The 25,456-nt window shown below is 56.3% G+C and overlaps 2 protein-coding genes across 3 annotated transcripts; both read left to right on the forward strand.

The window, feature by feature from the left end:
- The first annotated feature begins 56 nt into the window (after positions 1–56).
- On the forward strand, positions 57–5,454 carry NPM3 (nucleophosmin/nucleoplasmin 3). The gene is made up of 6 exons (XM_038140750.1): positions 57–1,429; positions 2,959–3,044; positions 3,747–3,866; positions 4,097–4,190; positions 4,612–4,735; positions 4,851–5,454. Exons 1-5 carry the CDS (start codon positions 1,387–1,389, stop codon positions 4,701–4,703), a joined length of 435 nt encoding a protein of 144 aa, XP_037996678.1. The 5' UTR covers positions 57–1,386; the 3' UTR covers positions 4,704–4,735; positions 4,851–5,454.
- Positions 5,455–17,042: 11,588 nt separating this feature from the next.
- FGF8 (fibroblast growth factor 8) lies at positions 17,043–25,195 on the forward strand. Of its 2 annotated transcripts, none has more exons than XM_038140866.1 (5): positions 17,043–17,152; positions 17,237–17,273; positions 19,329–19,509; positions 23,744–23,850; positions 24,798–25,195. In XM_038140866.1, the coding sequence occupies exons 1-5, from the start codon at positions 17,121–17,123 to the stop codon at positions 25,077–25,079; spliced, it is 639 nt and encodes a 212-aa protein (XP_037996794.1). In that variant the 5' UTR covers positions 17,043–17,120; the 3' UTR covers positions 25,080–25,195. The 2 variants fall into 2 exon arrangements, with proteins under 2 accessions (XP_037996794.1, XP_037996795.1); XM_038140867.1 differs by having other exon boundaries at positions 19,362–19,509.
- Positions 25,196–25,456: the final 261 nt, after the last annotated feature.

Raw genomic sequence — 25,456 nt, forward strand, 5'->3', positions numbered from 1 at the left:
TTGGGATCTGCTGTCAGAGACTTGTGTCTGGTTGTGGTGTTGGCAGCTGTACATCCACAGAATCTAACTCAGGAAGATAAATGCTGAGATGCCTAAAGCAAGTAGCTTCCTGCTTAGAATGACAGCTATCAAAGGGGATAGGCCAGGGGTATGAAAAGCAGCTTTTTCCTAAGATCACTTCACAAGAGTTTGTCCACTTGCTGCACGGGTGCACTCACTGGTGGTGCGGTTCAAAAGCTGTGCCGTGTGGAGAACACGGTTTGTGGATAACACACAAACCAGGCAGGGAAGATATAAGGTGAAAACTTTTCTCCTGGCCCAGTAAATGTTCTCTGTTAAAACGAGTAATGTGTTGCACATAGGTGACTGTTTTCTTAAAGCCTATTTCATGAGGTTATGGCAGACTTGTCTCTGTACAGCACATCTTGGCCTGGGAAAAGGGATTGGGCTCTGATGTTGCACTGGACTCTTCCTGTAAGGGAGCATAATGCAGCAATGGATGCTCCTGCCTCCATCGCTCCGGGGTGGTGGCTGCAGACAGGTCAGGCAGGGTCAGGTGGCTGCGCAGAGCAGCTGCTGAGAATGGTTGCTTGTGTAACCATTGCTGCACGAGCACTTGCTTCTTTCTGGGACCTGGTTCAGCTTTTCAAGCCTCTTCCGTCAGGTTTTCCTTGACCCTACTCCAACTCAAGCAAAGCAAGTGGCTGGCTAGCAGAGGTCTCTGCGGTAGGAGCAGAGCCAGATTTGTCCCCAGAAGGTAGTGTGAGCTCGTTGTTAGTGGCGTTTGTTTTCACTTGGCTGCTCCTCTGCAGCACCAAGCAGACTGCTTCCCTTTCTGCTTTGAAAGGCTGGGCCAGCCCTCTCCTCCTTACCGTAGATTTTGAAATAGTATGTTGCCTCCTGTGCCGCAGTCCCCAGTGTCAGGTCACGCTGCTCTTGCCCATGCTTAAAGGGATAGAGATGAACACGTCCCTCCCGCTGTGGCCCTCCTTCCATCCTTGTCACTCTCCTGTCCCCCAGGTACCCCTCTTTATACCCTCAGCCTCCTGGCTCTGTATGTGCCCTGTGTCTCCTCCCCAGTGCTGTGCGGCTGCTGCCGTGTGCCGGGATGGTGCCCAGGCGAAGGGCGATAGGTGAGCAGCCGCTACTAAGGGCCATTTTTCCCGTGAGGCGTTTCCACAGCTGGCGGTGGGGTCAGTAAATGCTGAAGGCCTAGCATGGCCAGGAACTACCCTGACATTAAGCTATCCGGCGGGGCGCTGCCGCAGGACCCTTTGGTTCGGGCCCCGGGGGCGGGCGCGGGGCGGGGCGGCTCGGCTCGGCTCGGCTCGGCGCTGCTCGGCCCGCCCGCCGCACCGCCAGCGCCGCTCCCGCCGCCGCCGCCTCATGGAGCCGCACGGGCCCGCCTGTCCCGACAGCGTCCTCTTCGGTGAGCGGGGACACGGGCAAGGGGGAGACACGAGAGGGGTCACGGATGAATTAGGGGGGGGACACACGAGGCGGACGAGAGAGACGTAGGAAGGTGTGAGAGACGGGGCAGAAAGAGACTTCAGTGAGTAAGGGGGGCGGCGTGGAGGCTGGAGAGGCGCGTGTGGGGGGGTGAGGGGACACGTGTGGGGCAGTAGGCCCGGGGGGTGGGTGTCCAAGAGAGCCCTGAGGGCAGCAGAGACATTGGGGGGGGGCGGAGGGAGGAAAGGGAGACGCGTGGGTATGGAGAGACACGTGGAGGGCGTTAACGCGCCGTGGGGGAAGGACGGTGTGGAGAGACACGTGTTGAGCGCGCCTGGGAGGCGGCGGGCACATGCTGGGGTCCCGGGGCGGGCTGGGGGGAGCCGCGTGGCGTCTTGGTGTTCTGGCGGCTGAGAGGGCCGGGAGCAATGGGGCGGCGGGTTGGCAGCCCCGGCTCCCGCCGGCCTCTCCCGCTCCTCCGGTCAGTCCCCCGCGCTCCCACGTCAGCGTGTGGCGGGCGCCCGTCGGCGGGCGGCGGGGCCGTGTCCCTCCTGTCTGGGCGGGTTCGGGCCGGGCCGCGCGGGGCCCTGCGCTGCTCGCAGGGCTGAGCCCGGGCAGGGCGGCGCGGCTCCGCGCACGCTGCGCTGCCGCAGGAGCGGAGTTACAGCTCCCCAGGCCTTTTAGGCACCTGGGGTTCGGTCCTCCTCTCGGTAAGTTCAATATATGAGTATGGGAAGAAAGCGGTCCTGCCCCGGGCTGCGCTTGTGAAGGCTGATTCCTCTCCCTTGGAAGTGCCGGCGCTGGTATGCAGGGCTCAGCTCTGTGTTTTTCCGGTCGGTCTCACATTGGTGAATCATCCTGCAATAAGTAAACGCACCCAGGGCAGTTTAGTCCCTCCCTTTGGTCGACTGAATCCTGATACTAAGAGCTAAGGACATAGTTGTGCATCTCCCTTGTTTTTGTAACTGTCTGAGGTATGTAATAAAATATGTCTCAAAACTTCTCTTAAAGGGACTCCAGCTCCCTGCAGCTTTGCCTGACATCCTCCCCTTGTTGTGCCTCTTCATTCAGGTCTGGCACTCTGTGTCTATCTCTGCTTCCAGACTCAGACTCCCATTCAAGAAAAAGTTGCATTGGCGATGGCATGAGCAGAGTCACTGTTTTGTCTGCTCCCTCCTGATTCCCCCAGTGGCATGCCCTGACTGTTCTGCTCTCTGGAGGGGAAGAACCTTGCCCTGCCAGTGCTTGGGAGCCTTGGGTGCCCGTGGGCATGGCTTCATGGCAGCCTGCTTTGGTGACGCCAGGTTTTGTCTCTGCATGGTGCAGAGGCAGGTGTGTGGTTTTCTGGGACCCTGGAGCCCAGGGTGCCCTGGTCTGATGCTGCTCCTCACATGAGAAGATAAAGAGTTTTAGGATGCCATGCCTGGCCAGGGCTGCCCCTCAGGACCCTTTACCTGTAGTGACTGTTGCTGTGTAATGCTTGCTACTGTTTTTTTAATCTCCTTCTAGGCTGTGAGCTGAGTGCCAGTACCAAATCCTACACATTTCAGGTGGATGAAGAAGACAACTCTGACCACATTTTAGCACTGTCTGTGGTAAGAGAAATGTTAATTAACTGTGTTTGTTCTCTTCTGTAGTTCCCCATATCCTTATGCCCCTTTTCCAGGCTCATCCTCCTTTCTTGGCTGGGCTGGATATGGGGACTCCCTTGGCTGAGGTCCCAGGCGTGGCGGCTCTCAGGGCACCACACAGAGTGGTCACAGTTATCCATCCTACAGAGGTGCTTGTGTAAAGCCTGTGGTGTCAGGAGACTGCTGAGTAGGGGAATGCTCCAGGCAAGTGGTGAAGAAAAAGAATGTTTCCCTTGTATATGACCTTGCTGGAGCTTCACACCAGATCCACAGCAGCTGGGTCTCTGGCTTGTTGCTCCCCAAGCCCAGATAGGTATAGGGCTTAATTCTTGGCTCTTCCTGGGGATGTTTTCTATCCTGGGAGCACAGAACCTGTCAGCGTGGATCAGATCAGCAGAAAATGCAGCCCAGGTGCCATCCCTTTGGGTGACTGCAGTAGCAGCTGTTGCAGCTGGGAAAGGCACAGAGCCCTCTCTGGGGCAGTCAGGGGACAATTGCTATGGGGTTGTTCAGTGCTCTCCCTGTTTTGTGGAGCAGCATCCCCACACCTTGCGTGACATCTGGGCTGGTAGCATTGCTGTGGGTTACTTGTCCTGTGGAGAGCTCCAGCTGTCCCAGATGTGTCCCTTGGGAGAGCATTTGTTCACAATCTCCACTTCCACCCAGGTCTGCCTCACTGATGGTGCCAAGGACGAGTGCAACGTGGTGGAAGTCGTTGGGCGAAACCATGAGAACCAAGAGATCGCTGTGCCTGTGGCAAATCTGAAGTTGTCATGCCAGCCCTTGGTAAGAGGCTGATTTGAAGACTTGGGGGTGGATGGCTGCAGGGAACAGGACAGCTCTGGATGTTTGTGGATCCTGATCTAGGATCTGCAGCTCACAGGCAAATGCCCTGGGTACCCTTGGCCTGGCTGCAGATGGAAATGTTTCACTGGGCCAGGTGCTATACTGGGAATTACAGGATATTCTACTTTTTGCCTCTGCCCCTAACTCAGCTCCATCTCTGCTCTTTGCAGCTGAGTCTGGACAACTTCAAGCTGCAGCCTCCAGTGACCTTTCGCCTGGCAGCAGGCTCTGGCCCAGTGCACCTGGCCGGCTGGCACAGGATCAGTAAGGAGTGAAGGGTGGGGAAAAGCTGGGGAGGAGTGAGGGGTATGAAGGGGCTCCAGTGCCAACAACGTCCAGGGAGCTGCTGGGAGATGCACTGGGTGCTACCTGGCGTGCATGCTGTCCCTCCTTTGTGCTGGTTCCCCAGGGGCCATCTCAGTGCAGGGATTCCTTCCCTACCATAAGGCCTTGCATGGGAAAAGGGGTCTGGATGTCTCAAACTTTCCCCTTTTTTCATGTCTGCCTGTCACCATCCCCCTCTGAGATGTCCCTCCAGCTGGGGTGCTGCTTATTTCCCGCTGTTAGCTGCTGTGAAAGCTGCTTCAGAGCTCCTCAGGCTGCTCTGCTCTTGTCTCGTGGGCCAGCTGTATTTGTGCAGGCTATGCACTCACATTGGTGAGTAAAAGTTACTTGTGTGTCCCAGTGCACAGGGAAGATGCTTCCTTTGAGGAGGATGATGACTTGTCTGAAGAGGATGAGGAGGACCTTCCTCCTATTATGCCAGCCAAGAAGTAGGAGGAGGAAGGAGTATCTTGTCTCCAGGCAAGGTGAGGGGCCAGGCTGCATTGGAGGAAGGATCTGGGTGGCTGTGATACTGGTGTGGCAAGTGTGGGTGGAATGTGCTGCTGAAGTCTGCTGATCTCAGCCTGGTTCTTCCCCTAGGTACTCACTGGGACTTCTCTCCCTGGATGGTTTTTACCTTGGATACCTGTTGCCACGACCTCAACATTTGCTGCTTTTTTTTTTTTTTTTTTTTTTTTTTTTTAATGCTGTTTAACTATTTGGGGAGCAGGGGCTGCTCCCAGCACTGAGGTGTCTCCTTTCACACAGCCCTGGGAGGGTGATCCCAAAACTGGATGGATGCTGCTGGTATGTCCCCTCTCCCCGATCCCTGTTCTGGGAGCTGGGGATGGAGGAGGTGATCCTTACCCTGTGCCTTTTGCTGTCCTGGACCTCTGCTCTGTGCACCCCCTTTCCCTGGCTGTGAAATACTCAGTCCTGGCCCCTTCTCCAGCAGATGGATGTAAAGCCAGTGTGGGACAGGCACTTTCACTGATTCTAATGTGTTTGCTTTTGCTTCCTCACAGTTTGGTGGTTTTTTCTATACTTGAAAGTGTCAAAGTGGGGCCCATGCTCTGTTCTCAACTGCAGTTGTGGTGGGGTGGGAGCTCACAGCCTCTCTGATTTGGGGGAGGTTCTGGGTCAATCTGCGTTGTAAAGAACTGTTCTTACACTCAATAAAGATTTCTCTGAAGAAAGGTCCCTGCTGGCTGGCAGGTTCTTTCTGTGCACGCTTCAATGGGGCAAGTTTGAGCTGTGACCTTTGCTGAGGAGTTGTGTCCCCCCATGCCTGGGTACCTGGAGAGGGTTTGATCCTTTCTGCACTTCAGCCAGGTGGCATTTCTCACCCATGGTGGCTGCTTCTGCCCTTAAATATTTCTCTGGCAGTTTCTCTGCAATCACTCTTGCATTCTTGGCCCATGTGTCAATGCCTGTCCCAGTCCTTGCCTGACACACTGGCTATTGTCCCTGAGAAGCACCATGGACTGTTTTGTCATGCTGGCTCTGTTGATGCCCTGGGACAGTGAGTTTCTCAGCCTGGACTCATGTAGGAAATCCGGGGTGGATCCTCACCTCAGGCTGTTTTCTAGATTATGTTTCTCTCCTCTGGGACCTGTGCAGCTCCTTTGCAGCTACCCACTGTTTCCTTCTGGCTCCAAACAGATCTTGCTTAGCTCTCAGAATGAGGCTTCAAAGCCCCGAGCAGCAAAGGGAAAAGGACTGAAGAAGAGCTGGCTCTAGGGAGATCTTTCTGTGGCATATCAGTGCTTAAAGGGGGCTTGTAAGAAATACGGGGACAGATGTTTTAGCAGGGCCTGTTAAGGTGGGAAAAGGGGTAATAATTTTAAACTAAAAGGGTTTATTTAGATCAAATATAAGGAAGAAGGGCTTTTTACTACCCTTGGGTGTGGTAAAACAATGGCACAGATTGCCCAGAGAAGCGGTAGATGCCCCAACCCAAAACCATTCAAGATCAGACTGGACAGAGCTCTGAGCAACCCAATCTGGTTAAAGATGCCCCTGTCCTTGGCAGAGAGGTTAGACTAGATGGCCTTGAAAAGTCCCTTCCAACCCAAAAAATTCCATGACTCCAAGACCGCTGGCATCCCAGCTCCGGGAACGCGACCTCGGCTGCCCGGGGGGCACCAGCGGAGAAAGCGGGCTCGGGGGAGCTGCAGCGCCTGTTTCGCGCCGGCCCGCAGCAGCGCGGGGGAGGATGCCGGGGCCGGAGAGGCGGCGGGGCCAGCGCGGCACCGGCAGGGGGCAGGCGGGCTCCGCGGGAGCACCGGCACACCGGGACCCGCCGCTGCCGCTGCCCGGCCCGCGGGGCCGCCCTCCCCCGCAGGGCGCACAGGGCATCCCGCCCTGCTGCTCCTCCTCTCCCGTGAGAGGGCGGGTGCGGCTGGCAGGGATCCTGTCCCCCGGGGAGCTGCGGTGCCCCCCGCCATCCCGTGTGCCCGGGGCTGGCGCTCGGTGCCCGTGCCCACAGGCGCGGTCGGATCTCTCAGCAAATCCCATTGCCCTGGGAAGTTCCTAAGTAGCGGAACATTCCTGCAGCTGAGCTGGGTGAAGGGAGGCAGTAGCATCCTCCCTGCGGGGCAGTGGATATTGGAGAGGGGTCGGTGGGCACAGCGCACCAGTGCCCTGTGCTGATGGTACGGGAAAGGAGTCCTGGACTTTGGATGGAGCCGTGGCTGGGACAGTGCTGAGACAGTGCCTAGCCCCTGCCAGGGCTGGCACCCCATCACCTTGCAGATTTCCCTGGCTATGTGCACCTGGAAGGGGTCAGGGATAATCTGTCTGCCAGACCTTGACTGTGCTTGTGCTCCGCGGAAATGCAGCTTGACTCCAGGGGAACGGGAGCCAGCAGACCATTTTTAACAAGGCTCTCTTGGAAGGGAGGGCTGGGGGAGGCAGCTGCTTCCAAGCCTGCTGGGGAGTGATGAGTGGAGGGAATGGGCACTGCTCAGTCCTGGAAGGGTGATACTATTGCTTCACACAGGGTGGAAGAGGCTGTGTCGGCTAATGAGGAGGAGCATTTGGCCTCTTCAATAGTAAAAGGAGATTAATTCAGGCTGCTGGTGTGTGTACTTCAGGGTGTCTAGGTAGCTGGAACAGAGGCAGGCAGGACTGTCCTGGCAGGGGGCAAAGGTGGCACCATGGGAGACATGAGGGTGGTGGCAGGAGGCTTGAGGAGACAAAGCTTCTGCACCCCACTGTAGGACCAGCTCAGCTCAAGATCTTGCCACGAGGGCTGGCTGGTCCCCAGTGCTGCTGTAGGGCAATGCCGTGAGAAGTGGATGCCCCCAACACCGAGGGAGCAATAGAGGGGCTGGGGTGTGTTGGTGCTGCCAAGCCCCTTTCTAAGTGACTTCGGGAGGTTTGCTTCCTGCTCCCCAGCAATGTCACAGCCTTGATGTGCTCAGTTCGGGGAGAGGGAGATAAATGCTGAAATGTCGGGAGGCTGGGAGGGGGGATGCGCTCACACAGCACTTAATGGGGAAGGATGGGATTACAGGGGTCACGCTAGGTGAGCAGCTTCCTTCGTGGAGCTGATGGTATCAAAGCAGGTGCCCCCGGCTGCAAATACCTTGGGCAAACAAACAGGGCTGGCTGAGAGCAGGTGGGCTCGGGCACGGCCGGGCTGGGGGTACTCAGTGCTGGTGGGGGGCAGGAGGCTTTCTGTGCACAGGGAGTGAGGCGCGGGGCTCCTGGTGTGAGGGCTGCCTTGTTTTCCATAGGCTGAGGGGGTAATCCAGTTGTGTTTCCGTGTACGTACGTGAGCTCCCCATGCTGGAGACACACCTAAGGGCATGGAGCCCATCACTCTCCCAACAGGGGGTGGAGGTGCCAGTACCTGGGGAGCCAAATGATGCCCCAGTCCAGGTGGCTCTAGGATTGCTCCGGGAGTTGATTTGATCTGAGCATCCCCTCTCTCTGCTGCTTCAGGGCTCTGTATGCTGGTACAGCTGGTGATGGATCCCTCCCTGCTCTGGCAGCAGTGGGCAACCCTGCCCCTGGCTGAGCCATGCATCAGAGAAATGGAGCTTAATGTGGAGCTCATCATGCATGAGGGTGGCTGTGCTCCCGTGGTGCCACACACTACACCCTCCCAAACCAGCCTGCTGCTCCTGGTGGGAGGCTCAGGCTGCTTGCTGCAGGGCCAGGCTCAGGTGCAGCCTCGCTGGGCTGGGGCTTGGCTGCCTCCTCCCTCTGGGTGGCTGGGCCAGGCCAGCAGGTCCCAGAGGATGCTCTGATTTCAGAGGTCAGGTTTGAGTTGCTATTTCAGGGATGGAGGAGCAGGATGAGGAGCTGGTCTGCTGAGCGTGGCCAGGAAGTGGTTTTCCTTTTGATGCCCCAGCGGGTCCTGCCCCATCAGAGTTCTGGCTGGGTTTCAAGTCTTTGTGGCTTAGACCACGGCCCCAGGGCGGCTGAGGAGCACAGCTGTGACTGTGCTGTAGGTGGGGCTGGTCCCCTGCTCCATGAGCTCCCTGTTGCTGGTTCCCACGCTGATCCAGGGTAAAGCTCTTTTTCTCTGAGTCTTGGCTGCCTGGGCTTCGAAGGAAGCGAGGGTGACACCCAGGAGATGCAGCATCCCATTATCCTGGGGTGCAGGAGCTCTGCAAAGTGGGCAGAGAGCCATGTGGCGCCCTGGTGGCAGCAGGAGCCAGAAAAAGGGCCAGCAGAGCCACCTTTAGCTGGGACTACCCTGATGGTGGGTGTGATGAGTGTCTGGCTCTCCAGAGTGTTAGCTGACTGTGCCATCCCTGCTCCATCCAGCTGGCAGGGGGCACGGGTACCTCTGCTGTTGCCTCAGGAGCCACCAGGGCAGGCTCCAGTAGAGCTGAGCTGAGGACAGATTGAAACCAAGGGAGGCAGCAGCAGGATCTGGAAGGGCCAGGCTGCCAGTAATTCCCATCCTCTTCTCATCAATTTGCCTTGCAAAGGGACATGGTGCTGGTGCACTGTGTGGGATTGGCCTTCTCTACTGGAAAAACTGAAGCTCAGGTCTGGTGTCATCTCCTGCGTGCTGGTGCTCAGACATGTGCTGGGTCCTCCCCAAGCTGCCTCAAGTTTGTTGGGAGCTTGGATGTGTGGCTGTTCACCCACTGACTGTTCTATGGGAGGAGAAGAGGTTCCTCCTACTCCCAGTTCCACAGCAGATGTTTGGATTCACATCCTGGCACGGGACTTAGCTCATGCCTGGGGTGGGGGCAGGCTGTGATAATGTGGCTGGTTGTGATGTGGACTCGTGTCCCTAGTCCCACAGTGCTGCCCGGAGTGCAAGAGGGGGCTGTTTCCATCCATGAAGGTGCTGCTGTGGCTTTTTGTTTGCTAGACCTCCTAATGCTCAGCTCACAGGGGAAGGCAGCATGGTCTAGCAGTGGGGCCTGCCCATTGGGAGGTAGGATTTTGGCTCCTGGAGAAAAAAATGGAAGTAGAATGTTAAGAGATCTCTCAAACTCCATCTGAACTCCCTGGGCATTTGCACCTGTGCCTCGGCTGACTCCCTGCAGTCCTGACCCACCCCTGCACATGCTGGAGACAGTATCTGCACCATGATGGCAGCTTGGGTTGTGCATGCCACAGCCACACTCCAGGGTGGCATGAAGTCCCCTACCACAGCTGTACTGGGGAGAAGCCAGTTACAGGCTGTCTCCAGGCTCTGGCTGTTGTTTTGCCTGTGACCACGTGTTCCTCACCTTCCTAAAGCACAGAGGTCTGCCGGGCAGCACAGAGACCAGGCATGGTCTGGGCATGGAAGCTGGCAAGGGGCACAGTTCCTGTGCCATCCCCATCCCAGCATGGGATGGGAGCGGTAGGGTTGACAGAAGATGAAGGGCTGGGCATGGATAAGGACTAGCAGGGGGTTTGGGGTGGGTCTGTGTTGTGGTGGTTCACAGAAATGTGGGGGGCTGCAGCCAAGCCTGGACAGCAGCAAGTACCGTGTGTGCATCTCAACATCCTTTGGGGTTCGCTGCCACTGGCCCCACTGTCTCCCCATGGCCATGTGGGGTGCCCCGGGGCCTCGGGGCCAGGGTCAGGATGAGCTGTGGCTCTGCTGGGCTGGGATGTCAAAGGGGCCATAACCCTGATGTTTTGCAAACTCCTGGGGTCAGCAGTTCAGCTGCCACTGACACAGAGGCCCAGAGACACACACGGGCATTTTCGGTGGATGCTGTAAGCAAACAAACGAAGGTAGAGTTACAGTGACACAGAGCCCCCCCCGGGCCATGCTGTTAGTTTTAGGCTTAACCCCACTGCGGGCTGGGTGTAGAAGTCCTCTTCCTAAGAGGACCCAAACCAAGCCAAATTGCCTGATGGGGCTGGCTGGGAAACGAGGCAAGAAAGGAACAGCATTTTGCATCTCTGTCTCAGCTACTCGTGATGCTGAAGAAGCCACAGACCCCATCCCACAGACAGGACAGTGACACCTGGCATTGAGTGATGGCTCCCACCTTCCTGGGTGGCCAGTGGAGCCCCTGCCTACCCATCCTGGCTTTGACCCCCCCTTTCCCAGCCCTGCCTGATGATGTGTGGCTGGAGACCCCTTCTTGGGCTGGGGCTGTGATGCTGGGGAAGTTGTTCCAGCCAGGAATGTCTTGGGACCAGGTTCTGGAGGTGCTGTTGGCTCTGTACGAGGGGGTCAGGAATGGAGTGGAGCTGCCCAAGGGCCATGAGCACACACATCCTCATCCACATGTCCATGGGTGTGACCCCTTCCATGTGCACGTGTCATGGCCATTCCTGGTCAGGCTGCTTGTTTGCTGACCCCTGTTTGATGCAGAGCAGAATTGCACAAAAATACTCAGCCTCAGGTTTAAATCATGCAGGGTTGGAGATGTCACCTTCTCCCCGAGCTGATGCCATGTAAACTGCCCTCGCTGGGAGTCTTTGGTCTTTGTTTCTGGCTTGCCTAGCTCAAGGAGTCTGTGTGGACACCTTCCTGAGCTGGGTAGTTGCAGAGCCATCCCAGTTCTCTCTCCTTGCAGATGGATGGGACCTGAGCACGTGCCTCCCCTTCAGTGATCTCCACAAGGCTCTTGGTCTTGCTCAACTCTGTCAGATCATTGCCCGTGTGCCTGGCTCACCCCATGTGCTGGGTGGGGGTGCCAGAGATGAGAATAGCACCGGCCTCAACAGACCCGAATGCCGGGGATGCTTAACACCATTGGAAAATCCAGGTGGGCACCCATGGACCGTCCTGGATGACAGGGTGCTCCTCTGCTCTGCCTGGGAGCCGGGAGTGAAGCTGCCACGCCCTGAGCCACCCAGGCTGCCCCTGCTGTGCTGGCAGCCCTGCTGTTGTGCGTGGTGAGCCCAGTCTGGATGGAAAGCAGAGCCCAGCTTTGTCTTCCCTGATCTGCAGGAGCATTGCTGCTTGGTAGCCAGCATGTGGCCACTGGAGGATGGTGAAGCCGATACTGACATCTGCAATTTCAGGAGCACAGACTGAAATTATGGAAGCAAAGGTCGTGTTTCTAGAAAGCTGCTGGATAGGAGGGACAGGAGCTGGTGAGGGGCAGAGGACTCAGCCCGATTCCCTGAGAGGAAGCTGTGAGAGCAGGCTGCTGAACAGTGACCAGAGAGGGCCACTTCATCCAGGTTGGTCCTGCACAGGAGGTCCAGGGGGCTGTGACCAGAACACAGGGACAGTCTCCTGGCCCGGTGCTCCCACTGCCCACAAAACATGCCTCAGTCTTGCTGCTAGTAATTTTATAGAGAGAAGAATTAATTGTGAGTGGGCTGTGTCTCCCCTCCCCGCTCCTCGTTTGCCCTGGGGCTGCCTTGGTGCTGTGGGTAGTGAAGACAAGGTCATTCCCATGTAACACATCCCAATGGGGTTTCACCAAGTTCCTTCCCTTTGGGGGGTGGGGGCAGGTTAATGGTGAGCAGTGGGATTGCCCCAGGCTGCTCCGTGCTGCTCAGCCATGGAGGAGCTGCTGTTGCCTCTGAAACGCCCCATTAAAGCCACAGTGAAGGATCAGCAGGCAGGGCTGGGGGCACTGGGCCACGGGGCTGGGAAGGGTGAGGGTGGAGTGGGATAATATCCCTCTGGCTTTGCTGGGAAACCTCCATGTCTTTATTTTGGGGTGGGAAAAGTTAGTTTATGGCCAAGCATCCTCCAGGCTCAGCTGTAAAACATTACAGGATTCTGGGTTTTGTGCATTTTGGCTCTTCATATGGTGCTGCAGCAGAGAGAGATGCTCAGGTATGGGGCAGTGCTTCCTGCACTTCAGTGTCCCCACCTTCGTGAGTCCCAGCCTTTGGCTAACCCTCAACCCTACTGCCTACACTGTCTGTCACCTTTCAGAGTCCCCCAGGCAACTGCTCTGCAGACTGTCTGAGCCCTCTGCACCTGCAGAGAGGAGCTCTCCTCACCCTCTGGCTGGCTCAGTGTTGCTGTGTGCTGCTGCAGGTGCTGCTCTCCTCCCTCAGTCAGGATTAGTGCTGTGGTCCTGTCTATGCCCCTGCCTGGCAGGAGCAGGGAGCTCTGCCTGTTGGCCTCTCACTATGAGTGACAGCAACGCCCTGGTTTCTTCTCCACCTGATAGCTTCCCCTGAAACTATCCACTGGTAGCTCCCCCTGAAAGAGGTATTCAAGGCAAAACTCCTGTGGGTGTTTTGCTGGCATCCCCTCACTCCAGGTTCTCCTAGACTCCTCCTATGATATGAACTCCCAGTTTGCTAGCAGCCCTAGTCTCCATTCAGCCCAGTTTGGACTGCTTGCCCTTAAAGCTGCAGTTGGTGTCTCTGGCTTTCTGAAAGAAGGGGTGCTAGTGGAGAGGTTTCAGGCTAATGATGCTCCTTGCTGGCTTTGATCTCTTGCGATGAGCAGGAGCTGACACCACTGTTGGTCATCCTGCACAAGGAAAGGGTATGCGGACCATTTCTGGCTAGAACTGGGCTAGACAGGGTGACAAGGAAGCAGGCAGGAAGTTGGAGATGGAATCTGGCTCTGTCCTGCAGATGTGCTAAGGGAGGTCCTGAAAGAGAGAATGGGTGGTGCTGGGGTGGCCCTGGCTTGTGGGGGTGCCGTGCTGAGCATCACAAGGAGAATGGGAAGAGCTTTCTTCATCACCTGCTGTGCACTCTCCAGTCCCTGCTGTACATGGCACAGACCCCTCCCAGAGTCTCACAGTCCCTCACCTGCTACTCCTTCCATCTCAAATCCTCTCCTGATCTCCTTCCTGTCTTATCTCAGTCTAGGCTGCTCCAGGAGCTGCCTCCACACTCCCCAGCTGCCAGGAGGTTCTGTGTGGGGTGAAGGAGGTGGGCAAAGTTTGAGACCAAGCCTGGACCCCAGCCAGGCTGGGACAGATGCCTCTGTGTCCTGGTTCCTCTCTCAGCTCCTGCTTCTTGGTGTTGTAGCCCTGTGGCTGCACCTTGGTACCCTCAGCTTTGTGGGAAAGGGGATGGGAGGGCTGCAGCTCACATCTCTGCTGCTAATGTTTCATCTGCAGCGTTTAACATCCCCGATGAACATGAACATGAGCTCTTCTCTGAAGGAAAACCCTTCTGTAACTGACCAGTCTCAACACGGTCCCAGTTCTGCAGACCAGGGCAATGGAGCAGTGGGGCAGCAGGACAAGATCTGATGGGACCATGCCAGGAAGCCTCTTCCAGGGATCACAGCCCAATGGCTGCTTGGTGTGCTTGGTGTGCACAGCAGGTCCCCAAGCCTTTCTGCCTCAAGGGGCTTTCTTCCACCATCTCCACAGCAGTTTGGCCTGAGGCCCAGCTGGTCTCAGGAGCACAGGGCTGGAGTTTCTCTTCTCCCCAGGAGAGCCAGACAAGCCATTTAGCCTCCATGCCTGGGGATGGAGGGGACCCTCACCCTGTGGACCAGGGGGCTTATCTCAGATGGCCTGTGAAGGAGCTGACAGGCAGGCAGATTTCCCTTGTTCTGCCTGGCATGGGCGAGAGCCTATCCAAAAAGGTTTTTTTTACTTAAAAACAAAAGGGGGTGGGGGTGTCACTCTTGATGCAAACACAGGTGGGCTGGGAAGCACCAAGGGAAGAAGGCAAATGCCTCTGTGCAGGCCCTCATCTTCCCTGCAAGGAGCAGATCATGGCCATGATCCAAGGCAGCAGCAGAGGTGGGGTGAGGCCAGCAGCTGTGATGCTGCCTGTCCCTGGCTGCTGTCACTGACCTGCTCATTCCTTTTCCCTTCCCAAAGGTGGGGTAGGATGGGGGCTGTGGAGGCTTTGGCTGTAGGCCTGAGGATGGCTGACAGGAGCATCGTCTGTCATCCCCTGTCAGGCAAAGTGTGGCCACCCCTGCGTGATCCCACACTGGCTTGATTTTACAGCCATGACTGGCACTTGAGCCTGTTTGCTGAGGGCAGGGGGCACACGGGACTGTCAGCTTGCAGCTGCCTCTGACCCCGTACAGGACACCATAAATCTCCCAATTTAAGGCAGTCTGGGCTGTTCTGGAAATGGTGCTATTGAGTAGACTGTGGTGTGCACAGTAACGTGTGCCTGCCTGATCCCGTGCCCGCCAGGGATAAAGTAGAGGTGGCCACCGGTGAAGGAGAGCAGCATCTGGGAAATAGACTTAATTCCTTGATTTTTTATATATATGAAAAAGTACAGATTGCCTGAATTTAGAGCATCAGGAGTATCTAGTGTTTCCTGCTCTGGTTTTGCCTGGTTTTCCTTAGGCAGTGCAGAGAGGTGAATAGGAGGAACCACCTCACCTGTGCTGTGGTACATCAGCTGTTCACACAGCTCAGCCTGGAACGTTTTTCTCCTGACCATGTGCTGTACTGATGAGCTGAGTGTGTGAATGTGTTGTGCCCTTGGAAACCAGCTCCTGCTTCTGCTGAGCACCTTCAGTGCCTGTCCTGCCTGTTCCTGGTCCTCCTAAATGCTTCTAGTTAAATGCTTGGGCTTGGCCCAAGACTTCTTCCTACACATGGGAAACCCCCTTAGAAACATCTTTTTGCACCAAGAAAAGGGAAGGAAAGTGAACAATGAACTGAAATTTGGGGTAATTTTGGCCAGCACAAGGCAGTTGCTCATCCTGTGCTGTACTGGGTTTGTTAATACTGATGCAGGGACTGTTTCTCCTTGGGCCCTGTGGGGTCAGCCCACCGACGGGGCAGCGCCCAGGATCCCCTGCCTGCCTGCAGCACTGAGGATGCTGAGCAAGATCAGGTGAGAACCCTGGGGGATCCATCCCCAGAAGTGACAGCAGGCAGAGTTTTGGGGTGACACTTTGTGTGGTGGGGAGAGATGTTGGTGCACTTGTGTCTAGGGCTGTTGGGTGCCTGAGCAAGGGGGAAAGTGCCCAGGCTGGGTGTCAGTGTGCATGTGAGAGAGAGAACTGTCCTGTGGCTGCAGCTGGTGCCATTGTGCGTGAGGCAGAGGGTTGTATTTTGCGGGCAGGGGTAAGCAAAGCAAAGCAAAGCGTGGCTAGCTGTGCTGGGGGGTGCAGAGTGTGCGAGGGGTGCGAGTGAGAAGGAGGGGACCTCACGGGAAAGGCTGCACGCATGTGCCAGCTGTGCGTGTGTGAAAGGGACTGCGGGCAGCCTGTGTGTGTGCGGCTTGCCTGCATGGCCGTGCGTGTGCAGGAGGGCTGCACAGGCGTGTGCGGGGCTCTGTGTGTGCGGGCGGGCCATGCACGCGTGTGTGTGAGTGTGGCCGCGCTTGTGCGGCGGGGCAGCCGCCGCGCTGTCACTCAGGGGCGGCTGACAGGAGCTGCCTCTCCAGCGGCGGCAGATAGCGCTGATTGCTGATTCGAGGAAGCAAAATAGCAATTGTAATTATGGGCTCTGATAAGATAAAGGAGGGCGCGGGGAGCGCGGGGACCGGCAGCGGGGCACGGCCGGCAAATTAGCAGCTGTCACTCAGCGCCGAGCAGGCGGCGCCGGCCCCGGCCCCGGCCAGGTACCGGCCCCGGGGGCCGCCCGCCGCAGCCCCGCCGCAGCCCCCGCCCCGGTGCGCAACAGGTGGCGGGGCCGGGAGGGCCGGGGCTCGCCGGAACAATGCAGCCCTCGGCGGCCCTGCCCGGGCTGCGGGGCTGAGCCCCGTCCCGCCGCCGCCGCCGCCACCCGGCCCCATGGCCCCGCAGCGCCGGCCCTGAGGGCGCCCGCCCGCTCTACAAGGTAAGCGCCCGGCGGGGATGCTCGCGAAGAAATCGGGGGTGTCCCGCTCCCCACCCCGGTTGCGGAATTTGCCCAGCCTCACTCCTTCTCGAAACTCCGGCCCCCTCCATCCCCCTCCTCCGGTAATCCTTTTAATGTCTGGCACGTCCCGGGAGGGTTCGCCCGCCCGCTCCCAATCCACAACGCGCCCGCGGAGCGGCGAACCCCCAGCGGGGGGAACCGCGTCCCCGACCCACCCTCCGAGCCCTTAAACCCCCTTTTACGGATGGGGAAACTGAGGCACGGGGTGGGGAGGGAGTCCCGCCGACCACTGGCCGCGGAGCCCGGCCCTTAGTGGCAGCCCCAAGCCCCGGCGACACCTGGCCCGCCGCTCGCTTCGCTTCGGCAGGTACCGCCGGGATCGGGAGGGGAGCCGGGGTCCGGCCGGGCTTCCCCCGTGGCGGCTGCCGCCCCCCGGCCGCGCCCGCCCCCGCCGTCGGGGCTGCGGGTCGGCTTCGCCTCCCGCGGAGGCAGCGGGGCCGCGGAGCGGGGCGGGGGGCTCCCCGCGGCAGGGGCCGCCGGCCGAGCGCCCCGGGGGCTGGCCGGGCGGAGGGGCCGCCGGGCCTTTCCCCTCTGTAGCCGCTTGTGTCCTCCTTTCTTTGGGGCGAGGACGTGCCGGCAGGGCGAGAGGAACCGAGGAGCTGAGACAGCGCCGCGCCCCCCGGGCGCTCCCCGCCGCCGCCGGGCCCCGGGCCCCCGGCCCCGCACCGGCGCCGCGATGGACCCCTGCTCTTCGCTCTTCAGCTACGTGTGAGTACCGGCAGCCACAGCCCTCCCGCCCCGCGGCCGCAGCCCCCCCGGCTCACACCTCTCTCCCGCTTTTCCCTCTCCCAGGTTAATGCACTTGTTCGTCCTCTGCCTGCAAGCCCAGGTAAGTGCCCGCTGGGCTGCCCGGCTTTGTTCGCCCCGCGGGGATGGGGGGTGTCCCGCCGCCGCCCGGCAGGGAGGGAGACGGGGAAAAGGAGCACTTTAAAACCCAGGAGACAAAAGTTGCCTGGTTGTAAGACGCCGGAGCCGAGGGGGGACCCCACCTTTCCCGGGACGCAAAATAAGGTGCGGGGGACTCCGGCTGCGAGGCAGACAGTACCGGGATTTCAAGGAAATACACAGAGTTATCTTAAAGCAGCTTTAATTTCTGTCCCCCCGACCTCTAATTACACTGTGGATACCCCCGTCCCTCTGCTCCGTTCCCCCCCCCCCCCCATATTGCTTCATCCAAAAAAGTAAAGCAGAATTTTAAAAAGGAAAAGAAACCCTGCAAAAGCCTTAATAAAAAGCGCAGGTTTTGATTCAGCTTAAATGTGTCAGACTTTAGCATCGCTGGTTTGTATCGGCAGAGACAGAGGTGACATGAATAGATTAAACATCCCGGGCAGAGCTTGTGCAACACCCGCATACCAGCAGGCACGCGTCGCTGGGAGCCGTGCGCCTCCAAACCGGGGTGAAGCCTCCCCTTCCCCCTGAGATTACAGGTGCAGAAGCTTTGTTTAAAATGCCCTTTAAGCTACTCTTTAAAATTATTGTTTTTTTCCTGGAAGCTTGGGGGGGAAAAAATGGAGTTTCCAGCTGAGAAGTGAAGGGAACGGAGCACTGGGATTGTGCAGTTGTATAAAAACATAGCTGTAATATTTTGGAGTATGAGATGGAGACCAAATAGCAGCATGGCTAATGACCTCTCCTCCACATGGTACCCTCATCAGAGCTGGGGAGAGAATCCTGCTGCATTATCCAAAACCCTTCTATAGGAAACACACATGCACAGGCAGAAGCAGAGGAGAGAGATGACATTGTCAAGGGGAGATATCTCTATAAAGCTGGCTTTGGGAGAGCAGCGGCTTTTGCTTTTATTGTGGTTTTCTGTTGTTGTTTAAGACAGGAGGAAATCTTCCCATTTGACGTGGGGGTGGTGGGGGGTAGCCCCAGCCTTCTGATGTTGAAAGGAGCGATCTCCTAACATTTGCTCAGAATACATCTTTATAAATGTCAGGGAGCAGCGAAACTTTCCAGACTTAAAAGAGGGATTTGAGACGAGGGGGGAAAAAGACTTCTGTGCCAGCTCGCGAGCCGGGGCTGAGGGGGGAGCAGGTTTGGCCGCTCGTGAAAATCATTTAAAGCCCAGGAGCAGCAGTGTCGGGTCTGGAGAGGATGGGCTCAGCTGCGGCTCCGGGACTAAAGGGCTTGGTGTGCTGGGGCTAGGGATGACCCCGTGCTGGCAGCAAACAGCTGACTGGGGCTGAGAGCTGTGTTTGCACAGGTAGCATGTTGATATCCTTGGGTTGTTGTGCCACTAAATACCTGCGCCGGGGTATGGTTTTCTTGTAATTCTTATGCCTCATAGTTCCACCATCTCTGTGAACTTTGTGTTTGATGAACTTAATAAATGGGGTACTTGGGAGCAAATAAAGAGCCTGAGACCCAAAGGACAGGCAGCTGTTGAAACTGTTGGGGTGTGTGCCCGGGGCAGCTGGAACAGCTGTATGCTCCTGCAGAGGTGAGAGAGGTGTGGGATGAAAGCATCAGCCCCTTGAGAGGACAACATAGTGCTGTCCTGTATGTCCCACCTTGATCCCCCTCCAGCTCCCAGCCTTGATGCTCACCTCAAGGTACCCCAGTCCCAGTCAGGACCCACCGAGTCCTGGAGGGGCCTCTGAGGTCACCAAGCCTTGTTCTACTCCCGAGCTACCAGCACCGCTGCTTAGGGTGTGTCTGGAGAGGGCACAGCTCTGTACAGGGCTCTGGTCACTGTGTCCCCGAGCTTAATGCTCCTTCTGGAGAGGCTTTGATGGCACAGGAGGCACCGCTGCGGTCCTGGCTCCTGGCCTCCCGTAAATCCCAGCTGGAGGCCAGCGATCTCAGCTCAGCCCGCTTGCCCCGCTGAGGAGTAGAGATTATAATGGTGTGTTGTATATTTTTTAATTTCCTAAAGGTAACTGTTCAGTCCCCACCTAATTTTACACAGCATGTGAGGGAGCAGAGCCTGGTGACAGATCAGCTCAGCCGGCGGCTTGTCCGTACCTACCAGCTGTACAGCCGGACCAGCGGGAAACATGTGCAGATCTTGGACAACAAGAAAATCAATGCGATGGCAGAGGATGGGGATGTGCACGGTAAGGACACACGGTGTGGGCAGGCGCGGGGGGAGCTGGGGAGGTGTTCCCAGCCCAGCGTGGCGATTGATGATTTCCGTCCTGTTTGTTAGCCAGAAATCGTTAAAATCATTCGGCTTGTGGGGGCTTGTAAAAGGAGAACATAGGGGTCAGTAATCAGCAGCTGTGTGATTCAAGGTGAGGGCAGGTTCCCTGTGCCAAGGGAGGGGACCAATTCTTGAAGGATAGGCTCTGCTTCTTTCCTTTTAGTTCCTGGTTTGCACCTGACTCAAAGGGCTTGGGGCTGTGGCATCCTGAGCATCATCAGACATTTTATCCTGGCTCTTTCCAGGGATGGGAATCCCTGAGACTTTCTTTTGAAACAGAAATGGAAAGTAAATTTGAAAAAGAAGAGGCAGGGAGGTGAAAGGGAATGACTACTTGGGAAGCGTTCCCTGATGTAGGACTGTCTAAAGTGGCATTTTCCTGTCCCATCCCTTCCTTCTCAAAACAAATCACGGGGAAAGGGTCAGCGAGGCAGTCAGCTGCGGGCAAAGATGCTGCGGTGTCTCCAGAGACAAAGCAGGGACTCTGCAAGCATGAGAGCCTGCGCTCTGCCTCGGCCCCTCTGCATCACCCTGGCACCCCCTCCCCAAAACCTCCACCCTCTCTGGGGCAACGGGACCGGTCCCTCCGCTGGGGACTCTCGAAGCCCAAATACTTTGATGGTGTGAGCCGCTGACATGTTGGGATGGTCAGATGTGGCACAGGGGTCAGTGGGGCCAGCGAGCCCCGGCACGGCTGCGGGAGGCCTGATCCTGCGCCCAGGGCAGGGAGGTGCCTGTGTTCCTGTGTGTTGCACATAGGTATCATAACTGTGTTGCTTTGGTGTTAGCTGCATTTTCCCTTTCTTCCTTGGGTAGATTAGTAGAAACCATTTTTTTTCTTTGCCTTTCTGGTTTTTGGGGGCTATTTCTTCATTTTGCTTTGGCAGAAAATTTCACACTGGACATTATCAGTACAAGCACAGTGCAGGTTCCATGTGATGTTCCATACATCCAGAATTAATCTTGCAAATGAATTATTCCCATCCTGGAGCAGCTCTAACTTGAAAGGGTGGTAGCTAATTTCCAAAGCAAAAAAAAAGGAAATCCCATCTTGTTTTAGACCTCTAATGCCTGGATTTTAAAAAACAGTTAGTGCATATTTAAATAACAACCAGGTTTAAATACGGCCAGAAGGAGGGGACTGGTGGTGGCTTGAAAAACTCTATTAAAATGTAATAAAAAAAGGTTAAGTATTTGAAGAGCTAAGGAGGAAAATGAAGACTGATCTAAACCAGAAAGAGAACAAGCAGTTTTTCAGATGTAAAGTTTTAAAAGAGTTGCAAGTCTGTAAATGTTAAAATAGAGGTTCAGGATTGTTCTGTATGAATCTCTAGGGAGGCCCCCATGTCTGGAAGAACTATTAAAACGCTTCTTACTTTCACCTTTTTTAACATTTCCTGAATACTTTCTCCTCTTCGCAGTCCAGTTGGGGGATCAAGTGTGTCTCGCTGCATTTTTTCAGCATTTACGTAGCCACTTTCCCTTCAAAGTTTGAGCATGAAACATAATTTTACTGGGATAAATCTGTCACTTAAATGAAAGAATAGAGTTGAAAACGTTAAGCCTCCCCCCACTCCCCAAAAGAGGAAAGGTAAAAAAAAAACGGAATCCCCCAAAATGTTATTTAGAAATCCACTTTTGTAGTAAAGATTCCCCCTCCCCAAGCCCTTCTTTCTGCCTTTTTTTTTTTTTAGTCTCATTTTTGGGGGTGGGCATGTAAAAGGGGTTGATTTATTTTTGCAGATGACCCCTTTCCCCACGCTGACATTTTTACAGCCGACTTAACATCGAGTCCGGTGTTTTCAGTTATTTGTCTTAATTGTCAATATTTGATTGACTTTTTTTAATTCCAAGGGAAGGTGGGCGGCTGGTGCAGCCCAGCTCGTCCCTCCCGGGTTGTGCTTGCCACCAAGAAAACCACTGCCAGCTGCAGCTTGGCACCGACCCCACGAGTGGCTGGAGACACCAGCACTGCTCTCTGCCCACTTGCTGGTTTTTGTCTGTGCCCAGGGTTTTCTGTGGGTTGGGGCTGGAGTTTGCAGGGTTCACACGTTGCCTGCAAGGGTCTAGGGGTGCGAGTCCCTGGGGCCAGGTTATCTTCATCCTCTGTGGATAAGGGGTCTGGAGCGACACATGGGCTGGGCTCGTTTGCAGGCCAGCAAACCCGTCTGGTGGCTGTAAATCACAGCTGCCCTTTGGGGAAAAAAAAAAAAAAAAAAAGAGAAAAGTCCAAAAGAGAAGCAATGTGCATCTTTAAAGCAGGGTTTTGTGCTCACTGGGGCCAAGGCCTCCCCACTACCTCCCTCCATCCCTCTTCATGCCTCCCTTCCTCCCTCCCTCCCAGCTCTTTCTATCTCTCAGAGAGAAAAATCAATTTTCCTTAAACCTTTTACTGCCTCCAAGATCAATTCCACCCCTTTCCCCAATATAGATAAATAGGGGGTCACTGTCTCAGTGCTTTGTTTGCAGAGTGCCATCGCTCCCATGGGTGGTTTTGGGGATGCTAGGTGCTTGTCAGGCTCTGGGCATTGATCAGCACAGCCTGGAGTTCCCTCTTCCCAAATTTCTTGTCTCTGAGTTCAGTCTGTGTGTGCCTGGGAGTAGGGGGATGTGTGCATGGTAGTCTGGGAACAAGTGATGCTGCAGGGTGATATTGACAGGAGGGGGTGCAGGGAGGGGGTGCCTGCATGCCCATCAAGATTGGCCTGTCTAACAGAACCAAATCAGTTGGCCCCAGCAAATTTGGGGACGACCTTTCCATTGGTCAACTCAGCAGCTGCCTGCTTGCTGTCCCCCCACCCTTGGTGCCATTGACCTCAGTAGCATCCATCATAAGATGCAGGGTTGAGGCACTGCAGAGACAGAAGGGCATTTGCCCCTAGCCCAGAGTGTGATTTAGGCTCAGTTTAACTTGTGTGTGCACCTTACAGCCTCCTTCTGCCATTCAAAGCATCCTCCTGCAGAGCCTCCCACTCCAGAGCCACCTCACTGCCCTCGCTGGGGCTGGCTGCAGGCTGAGCATCCTGGGCTAGAGATGTGCAAGCTGCAGTGAACCGCAGTCCTGAGAAACTGAGCAGCCCTTGTGCAGGCATCAGAGAGGATAAACAAGGCATCAATGGACTTAAAACCCATAATAGGAGTGTGGGCTTGGAACGTTTGCAGCCTGTCCTCTAATTGCCTTGCTGGATAGCACAGTACTATGGGCTGATGCTGGGCAAGAGGTGATGGGACAGTCACAGCTGCTTTTCAGCATCGTGGGGAATTCTTTGGAGCTTGGCCCAGCACAGACCTTTTGAGGTGCAAACAGGTAGCCACCATTCCTAGCGGGGCTTGCTCTGGGGACAGCAGCTGCAGGAGCGGGAAGAAGGATGTCCTGTCCCCATCCTCCCCCCTCCCTGGGAATGGATGGGCTTTGGGGCTTGGGTTCCCAGGGTGAAGGCAGGGAGGGAAGGTGACAGGTCTATTTATAGGCGGCCCATCGACCCAGCAATTTGCATAGCTCCTTCGGAAGTCGATCGATGCCTCCATTAAAAAACTGAGACCAAATCAATACGCCCTCTCGACTCGTGCAAAGGTGAAAGGCATTAAAAGGGTGGCTGTACCCTTCACGCCTCCCCTGCCAGCTGCAAAGTCACTGCTCCTCCTGCAGCCCTGGCCTGGCAGAGGGACACGGAGCGGTGTCCCCTGGGCTGGGGACAGCTGGCAGCACACTGTGCGCTTCCAGAAGGTGCCTGTCTGGTCCTTGCCCACAGGCACACCCAGACTTGCCTCAGTTTGCAGGGCAGCTGCCTCGTTCTCTGCCAACCGTTGTGTGTGCCCTGCTCACTGCCTTGCCTCCATCTGGGACGCCTCTGTGACACCTGAACCACTGAGCCCTGTGGAGCTGGGTACAACAGAGCTGCTCCCCGTCCAACACAGATTAAGGTGGCAAAGGGACATGTCCAAGGTCATGCAGGGACATAGGGGCAGGTTAAGGGGGAGGGGGGACCCGCTGTATCTTAACCTCATGTGCTGATTTCAGGGCTCTCTGGCCCAGTTGCCAGAGATCGCATGCCTGCAGTGCCCAGCATCAGGTGCATTGCTGGGGGCTCCATACCTGTGCCAGCCCCATCCCACAGCCCCTCTGACCTCCCTCCCTCTCTCCCCAGCCAAGCTCATCGTGGAGACAGACACCTTTGGGAGCCGCGTGCGTATCAAGGGGGCAGCCACGGGCTTCTACATCTGCATGAACAAGAAGGGGAAGCTGATTGGCAAGGTAGGGTGCGAGGGTAAGGGCAGGGAACTGCCGGGGACACGGGTGGGGACTGCCCGGAGAGGAGCTGTGCCTTTTGGGGGCAGGGGGACAAGCCATCCTGCAGCCTGAGGGGGAGCAAGAGAGGTGGGCGGGTGCCGTGTGGGGCACATTCCTTCTATCTCTCGGAACAAATAGGCGGATTGCTGGTCTATTCTCCACGATTACATGGTACAAGTGCCAGGAATGTTAAGATGCTCCATGGGGCTGGCCCCAAGGCCAGACCCCACCACCTGCTGGTTTGTCATGCAGCTTCTGTGCCTTGATGCCCCTTCCCGTGGTGGGGGGGCTGGACATGCAGAATCCCTCCAGAACAGTGATTATCTGCAAGGATTTTCCGCGGCAGCTGCTTCCTGGGGGCTGCCGATGTAGGTCCCTCTCAAGTCCTGCTACTGCCCATAATGGGAGGAGCTCAGTTCCTGGCTGCCCCATGCTCCCCCCACCATCTGTGGGCACTGTCACCTCATGTCACCTCTCCTGCCACTCAGTGCTCCTTGATGCCCCTCCTTTATAAAAGACCCCAGGGGGACAGGATGGGTGGGTGAATTGGGATGGAGAGTTTGCTTATGGTTACATCCAGGCACAGATGGAGGCTAAAGTTCCCTTATGGATGTGGTGGAAGTTAAGGCTGGGACGTTCCCCTGTGGATGAGGTGGAAGTTGAGGCTGGGACCAGCTGGACTGCTACAAAAGCAGCAATGAGCAGTGTTTGTGTCACAACGCCTTCTCCCTGCAGCTTGTTAAGGAAAGGCACATTTTGGGCCATTCTGACTTGCGGGAGAAGTGAGCCTTGGGTTGCCCACAAGCTCTGCAACCCTGCTGCCACAGCAGTCAGCGCAGGGTGGGGCAGTGGGAAGCAGCCCTCTGAGAAAGCGCCTGTTGCTTAAATCTCTGCTCCTGTCCCCTTCTCAGAGCAACGGCAAAGGCAAGGACTGTGTCTTCACAGAGATCGTGCTGGAGAACAACTACACGGCGCTGCAGAACGCCAAGTACGAGGGCTGGTACATGGCCTTCACCCGCAAGGGCCGCCCGCGCAAGGGCTCCAAGACCCGGCAGCACCAGCGGGAGGTGCATTTCATGAAGAGGCTCCCCAAGGGCCACCAGACCACCGAGCCCCACAGACGCTTTGAGTTCCTCAACTACCCCTTCAACCGCAGAAGTAAAAGGACTAGAAACTCCAGAGCGGGCCCTTGATGTGCCTGCCCCTGCCTCCTCTGCCTGCATCTCTCCTGGAGGATGCTCCTCTGAGCTTGGTGGACTATATGTAGAGACTTTCCCATATGGGTATTAAAGAAAACAAAAAAAAAAAAGGGAGGGGGGAGGATAAAAAAAATTACCTGCTCTAGTTGTTGGTACTTTTGGGGGGGTGTTTGGTTTTTACAAAAAAAAGAAAAAAAAAGAGGAAAAAATGAGAGAGGCTCTATTTTTGTACTCCAGCTTTAAAAGTAATGAAACATTCAAAGACTGGTGAAGGGAGAAGAGCCCTTCACTTAGAAATGTTCTAGTCTGTTTGGGGTTGTGCTTTATTTTGTAATATTTTTTTTTGTAGCTCTAGGGGGAAAGGAGTTAAA

The sequence above is a fragment of the Motacilla alba genome, chromosome 6 (assembly GCF_015832195.1).
Source record: "Motacilla alba alba isolate MOTALB_02 chromosome 6, Motacilla_alba_V1.0_pri, whole genome shotgun sequence".
Classification (NCBI taxonomy): Eukaryota; Metazoa; Chordata; class Aves; order Passeriformes; family Motacillidae; genus Motacilla; species Motacilla alba.

Coding starts and splice junctions, on each gene's coding strand:
- NPM3 (XM_038140750.1), top strand. CDS start 1,387: ATGGAGCCGCACGGGCCCGCCTGTCCCGACAGCGTCCTCTTCG. Junction 1,430..2,958: donor TCCCGACAGCGTCCTCTTCG/GTGAGCGGGGAC, acceptor ATCTCCTTCTAG/GCTGTGAGCTGAGTGCCAGT. Junction 3,867..4,096: donor AGTTGTCATGCCAGCCCTTG/GTAAGAGGCTGA, acceptor TGCTCTTTGCAG/CTGAGTCTGGACAACTTCAA.
- FGF8 (XM_038140866.1), top strand. CDS start 17,121: ATGGACCCCTGCTCTTCGCTCTTCAGCTACGT. Junction 19,510..23,743: donor AGAGGATGGGGATGTGCACG/GTAAGGACACAC, acceptor CTCTCTCCCCAG/CCAAGCTCATCGTGGAGACA. Junction 23,851..24,797: donor AGGGGAAGCTGATTGGCAAG/GTAGGGTGCGAG, acceptor TCCCCTTCTCAG/AGCAACGGCAAAGGCAAGGA.